Genomic DNA, 5,591 nt, shown 5'->3' on the forward strand with positions numbered 1-5,591 from the left:
AGAATTAGAAGAGCTACTTGTATGTAAGATTAAGGAAAATTCTCATCATTTTCAGAAATAACATAGGACTGGTAAATAACATCTTTTAAGGAGGTTATGCACAAATTCATTGCGGGTGTTGCGGGGCGCTTCTGACGTCACAGACAAAACTGAAATCGGGCTACACTGTAAAAAAATAAAGTGAAAAGCGCCTGCGCCCCGTATACAATATATGGGATTGCGGGTATGTGTGTGTGTTTGAACATGCCATACGTTGCCACATCTAATTTTTGTAAAGTTTATAATTAATTTCTCATCACTTGACCGATCAACATATGAAAATTTTTTGCGCAATTAATAAAACTCGGTTTCTAGTATATGTGTGATTTTTTTCAAGACTTTTTCATCATTTTTTCTATCCGAAAAAAATGGTTGAAATCTCCATAAGAGCCAATGTTAAATATTATTTTCAATAATTAATTACAAAAAATTTAACTGATCAACATAAGAAAATAATTATACCGTTGTATTCAGAATGAAAAGATCTACTTGTGTACAAAATTTCAGAACATTCTCATTATATTTAAAAAAAAAAAGAGTAATTTCTGCATAACCTCCTTAACAAAACCAATAATTTTAAACAGAGTACTAGACAGATTGACCATTCAATGACAACAATTATTATAATCAATGATGATTTATTATGTGACAGATTAAATTATCATAATACTACACAAAATTTTTTTATAACGGTATAAAAAATTGTAAATTCGATTTACCATTATGTTTGTGGAAATTATTTCTTCTAGTAATTCAATTCTTTATAGGGTGTTTATGTGTGGCATCATTAAATATTGGTAAAAAAAATTATTTATTATAATATATAATCATTATTATGTCATATTTCATAATAATAGTATTCATTTTTTTTCCTACAGATTAAAAAAATTGTTTTTTTTCAGCAATCTTGCATTAAAAGTAGTTATTATATTACTATCGTATCAATTTAAAATGTCTCTTCATATTATGTAGTTATATTCATTGATTTCAACAATATTATCAATTTTAGTTTTTTGGCAGAAAAATGATTTATAAATTTAAGCTACTATATAAAAACATTATTTAGGAATTTTTAATTTGTGCGATTGGCTATTTCTAAGATTCAGATTGGGTTATGTTAATGCAGTGTGATGTCACAGTTTAGCCTCCTTATAAAACTCTCAAGCCAAAAATGAAAAAACAAACGAGGTCAGATTCCTCAAGACACCATTTTTATTTATTTTAAATCTAAATAAATTTTAAAATATACTGTTCTAATTTATAAACAACAAATTTCTATAAAATGCAATCTATTATACTATAATGGTAGTTATAAGAATAAATTTATTTTATTCAATATCAACTTGATCAATTAATTGAGTTTTCATGTATAAAAAATATACTTAATTATTATTTTTGAATTTCAAATAGATTGATTGACCTATAAAAGTAGAATAAGAGAAGATACTACCGTATCTGTTCGTCGACGTCAGAATTATTTGTGGATTGTTCTAAGAGCTGCTTGTTAACAAAAAAAATAAGATAAGCTGTTGTTTCAGCAGCTTGTAATGCCTCGTTATTGGTCATTGGCATGACATGTAAATCATTGTAATGATACCATTGATTACCATGTTTAACATAGCTTGTGTAATGCCCACAGTCCATCGCAGCACCAACATGTGCAATTATGCACACTGGCTCGAAAATATTCTTAACTTTCACACTTCCATTTATGTCTAAATTTAATGATTGTGGGATTCTAACTGGTGTATTTATTTTAGCGACATAACCATCACTAGTCATGCCATAACGTTTCACTTGGACAATCAATATATTCGGTGATTCTCTAAATGAGGCATGAACATTATGTTTTGGTGATCTACACTTGCCACATGTTAATGTGCGTTCTTCTGATTCTATGGATTTATTGACACTCTCGGCAAGATCAATACTATCTAGTTCATTTTCAGGAAGATCAACATACAGCATTAAATTATCAATCTTTTGCTGACGATGATTTGAACAACCCTGACAAATATAATGCTCCATCATATTGAGTAGAAAATACTCATCAATTGGGTTAGTACAAAACATTTCATCGTCTTTCAACAAATTTTTCCCATCTGTTTGTTCATTAGACCTATCTACGTTTTCTTGATAATTAATACGTCTTTTGAAAGGTGACAAAACCGCCAATGGGGCACGTTTTATTGGATTATTTACAGATGATTCAAATATATGATTTTCAGAGTTTTCATTACTTTTCTTCGTCATTATCTTTTCAAAATCAGTTTGTACATGATTTAGAAAAATCATGAGAAATTCTGAAACATCTTGTTGGCGTTCAGATGGGTACGAAGCATCAAGAACATTCAATTCTTTTTTAAATTTCGTTATTGTTTGATAAAATTTCAACTTTTCACTTGATCCTTGTTTCCAAAACAACTGCATTGCAACAAGTGTCTTTGTTAATTTTGAACAGTTCTTGATATAAATGCTGTCCAGTTTGTCAACAAGTGGCAGAGCGAATAAAACATGCAAAGTTGCGTTGAGCCAACAACGATTTTCACCAGGGGGATTTGGAAAACCTATCATATAGTACGGTATTTCAGAACTGTATGAAGATTTGTATGAATTTTCAGGATTATATAAATTATCAGCAAAAAAATCAGTCGGGTGTGAATCTAATGGAAAAGTATCTTCATCCCAATTTTCAGCTCTGTGACTGAAGATTGGAAGTTGATTAAATTCTTTTTCACTTAGTATGGTATCATCTGCTATCATTTCTCCATAGTCATCATTTTGAATGACTTCTTTTTTTTCAGTTACATTTTCACTATCAACTTTATCATCATTTTCTTTTGGAGACATAGACATCTTTAAAAATTTAACAGGCTGCGATGTTCGACCGGTCTTTTTCTTTTTATCAACACTACTATTTGAATTTTCATCTAGAATAATAAATTCTTTTTCACTTATATCATTAGAATCAGGTATTTCTTCGTCATCAAATATCTCATCAATTTCAGATAATGATCTTTTATTTAATGGCTTCGTAGATATACGTAAAGCTTTTTCTTTTTTGATTTCTATTATATCTGTTTTGTCCTGATTTGTGTTTCTATCTTCATTCCTCACTGCGATAAAGGTTTCTATACTTGGACTTTTTAATTCATCATAAAGATTATTGGTATTTGTAAAATCATTGTTTTTTGATGCCGCAACAAGTTCGTCACGACAGTTCTTGGGTATGACATTGACACAGTTCCATGATGGTATTCCATTTTGTCCTGCTCAATTAATAATAAAAACGATTTAATTATCTTCCATTTATACAAATTAGCTAATATTGGTACTTGAACTAATTCATTACCTGAACCTGATGAAGTTGTAGTATTTGATGGGCACATGGTATGATGATGTATCGTTGCTGATGTCACACTCAACATTTTTATTAATAACCAAAAACAAAAAACACTTGAATAGGTATTCAATAAAGATCAAGTAACAACTGGTTTGAAAGTATAGTCAACTTTGCTTGAGAATAATATGAGACAGTATTTTGATAATTCAGGATCAATAAAAACCGGTGTACGTTAATTAATTTATTCAAGAGGCATTGCAAGCCGATTGTAGCTCAATTCTAATATATGTATCTAAATGATGCACTGACAAGAGAACATCTACGGATGTTTGGCGCCAAAACATTACTATCAATCATGGAGGTCTACAAGGAGCGTAATCTCTCGAATTTTACTGAAGCTCACAAAATACTGTAACAAGTATAAGATACCTCTGACGCCATTTTGAACATTCTTATTACGACTGTCCCACACGACTCGACAATTAGTTCTTATTGCTCGATATATGGTACATGTAATTTATTTGTTATATAAATATATATATAATATCAAGAAAACCAGTAAGGAATTAATGTTGCTTGAAACATAATTTTTAACATTATTAATTCCTTAGCTACTTTCCTCGACATTTCTATTTATATTAAATAAATATTATCGATATTTATTGGTAAATGTAATTTATTTGTTATATAAATAATATAATGTCAAGAAAAACCAGTTTTAAGAAAAGAATGTAGCTAAGGAATTAAGGTTGAAAAATTATGTTTCAAAGAAATAATGTTGCTTAGAAATATAAGTCTTTGGCAACCTTAATTCTTCTTCATGCTTTTCTGGACCTTTAATATTTATAAATAAAATACATGTCAATTTATTTTTCAATAATGGAAATGTCAAAGGAAAAGCAGTAGCTAAAAAAAGATGTAGCTGAGGAATTAATGTTGCTTATGTTTCAAAGGAAATAATGTTGCTTAAAATATTTATAATTCTTCGGCAACCTTAATTCCTAATTATTTTCTAATACTGCTTTTTCTTGGTTTTTATTTTTTAATAAATAAAATACATGTAAATTTATTTTTTAATAATACAAATGTCCAAGGAAAAGCAGTAGCTAAGAAAAAGATGTAGCTAAGAAATTAATGTTGCCAAAAAATTATGTTTTAAGGAATTAATGTTGCTTTAATTTTAAATAACTAATTTTTTAAATAAATAAAAATCCCAAGGAAAAATAGTAGCTAAGGAAAAGATGGAGCTACAGTTGCCAAAGAAATTCTTTTTTAAGCAACATTAATTCCTTAGCTACATCTTTTCCTAACTAACTCGTTTTGAAATTTTTATTTATTTAATAAATGAATTACATGTATTTATCGAATAAAAAAAAATTGTAGCACGAAGGTTCCACTTTTATTCGTAGAAGGCGCTGGGAACGCAATGTAAGATACCTCGATGTATGAAACCGATGATGTAAGATACGGTATCTTACATGGTATCTTACACATGTAAGATACCAAGGTATCTTACCTACCCAACACTGCTATCAATCATGGAGGTCTACAAGGAGCGTAATCTCTCGAATTTTACTGAAGCTCACAAAATGGAACAAGTCAGTTCACATTATCACTAGCAACGGCGCTGGTGGCGATAAGATCCGCACCCGTATTCAGAGGATGTTCTCATTAGGGCGTTTTTTTTCCGATGGTGGCGCTTGTGAAGCTTTTCTATGTAAAATCTATATAAAAAGTTCACAAGCGCCGCCATCGGAAAACAAAGCCCTAATGAGAACATCCTCTGAATACGGGTGCAGAAGTCACATGGTGTTTTTGTTTATTATTTGTTTTTGTTTGGCTCGGTTAGAGTATTCTTTCGTGTAAAAAAATGATACAACTATAATCAATACCATGGTAGAAATATACAGGTAGGTCCATGCGCATACGTTTTTTTAAGCCAATGAGAAGTGCTGACCACCGGTTGCCATATTGGCTAAAGTGGCGCGACTTTATTTAAATCATAAATTAAAATACATATTAAAAATGATCTTAATAAAAGATTGAAATAATAAAAATACATAAACACATGATTAATTATATAAAAAATAAAAAATAAAATACATATTAAGCTTTGTTACATATTTTTTTCAACTTATTTTTCTTTTTTTTTTTTTTTATCTTCTATAATTTGCTCATTAGAAACTCTGAGTCAAATGTACGTACAAGT

General features: G+C 29.5%; 1 protein-coding gene across 1 annotated transcript; it reads right to left on the reverse strand.

Moving 5' to 3' along the window:
• Positions 1 to 592: 592 nt before the first annotated feature.
• Positions 593 to 3,732, reverse strand: LOC122857588 (ubiquitin carboxyl-terminal hydrolase 4-like). Its single transcript, XM_044159836.1, has 2 exons — positions 3,392 to 3,732; positions 593 to 3,308 (listed from the first exon to the last, which is right to left on the reverse strand). The coding sequence occupies exons 1-2, from the start codon at positions 3,465 to 3,467 to the stop codon at positions 1,486 to 1,488; spliced, it is 1,899 nt and encodes a 632-aa protein (XP_044015771.1). The 5' UTR covers positions 3,468 to 3,732; the 3' UTR covers positions 593 to 1,485.
• Positions 3,733 to 5,591: the final 1,859 nt, after the last annotated feature.

Source organism: Aphidius gifuensis, linkage group LG5, assembly GCF_014905175.1.
Source record: "Aphidius gifuensis isolate YNYX2018 linkage group LG5, ASM1490517v1, whole genome shotgun sequence".
Taxonomy (NCBI): Eukaryota; Metazoa; Arthropoda; class Insecta; order Hymenoptera; family Braconidae; genus Aphidius; species Aphidius gifuensis.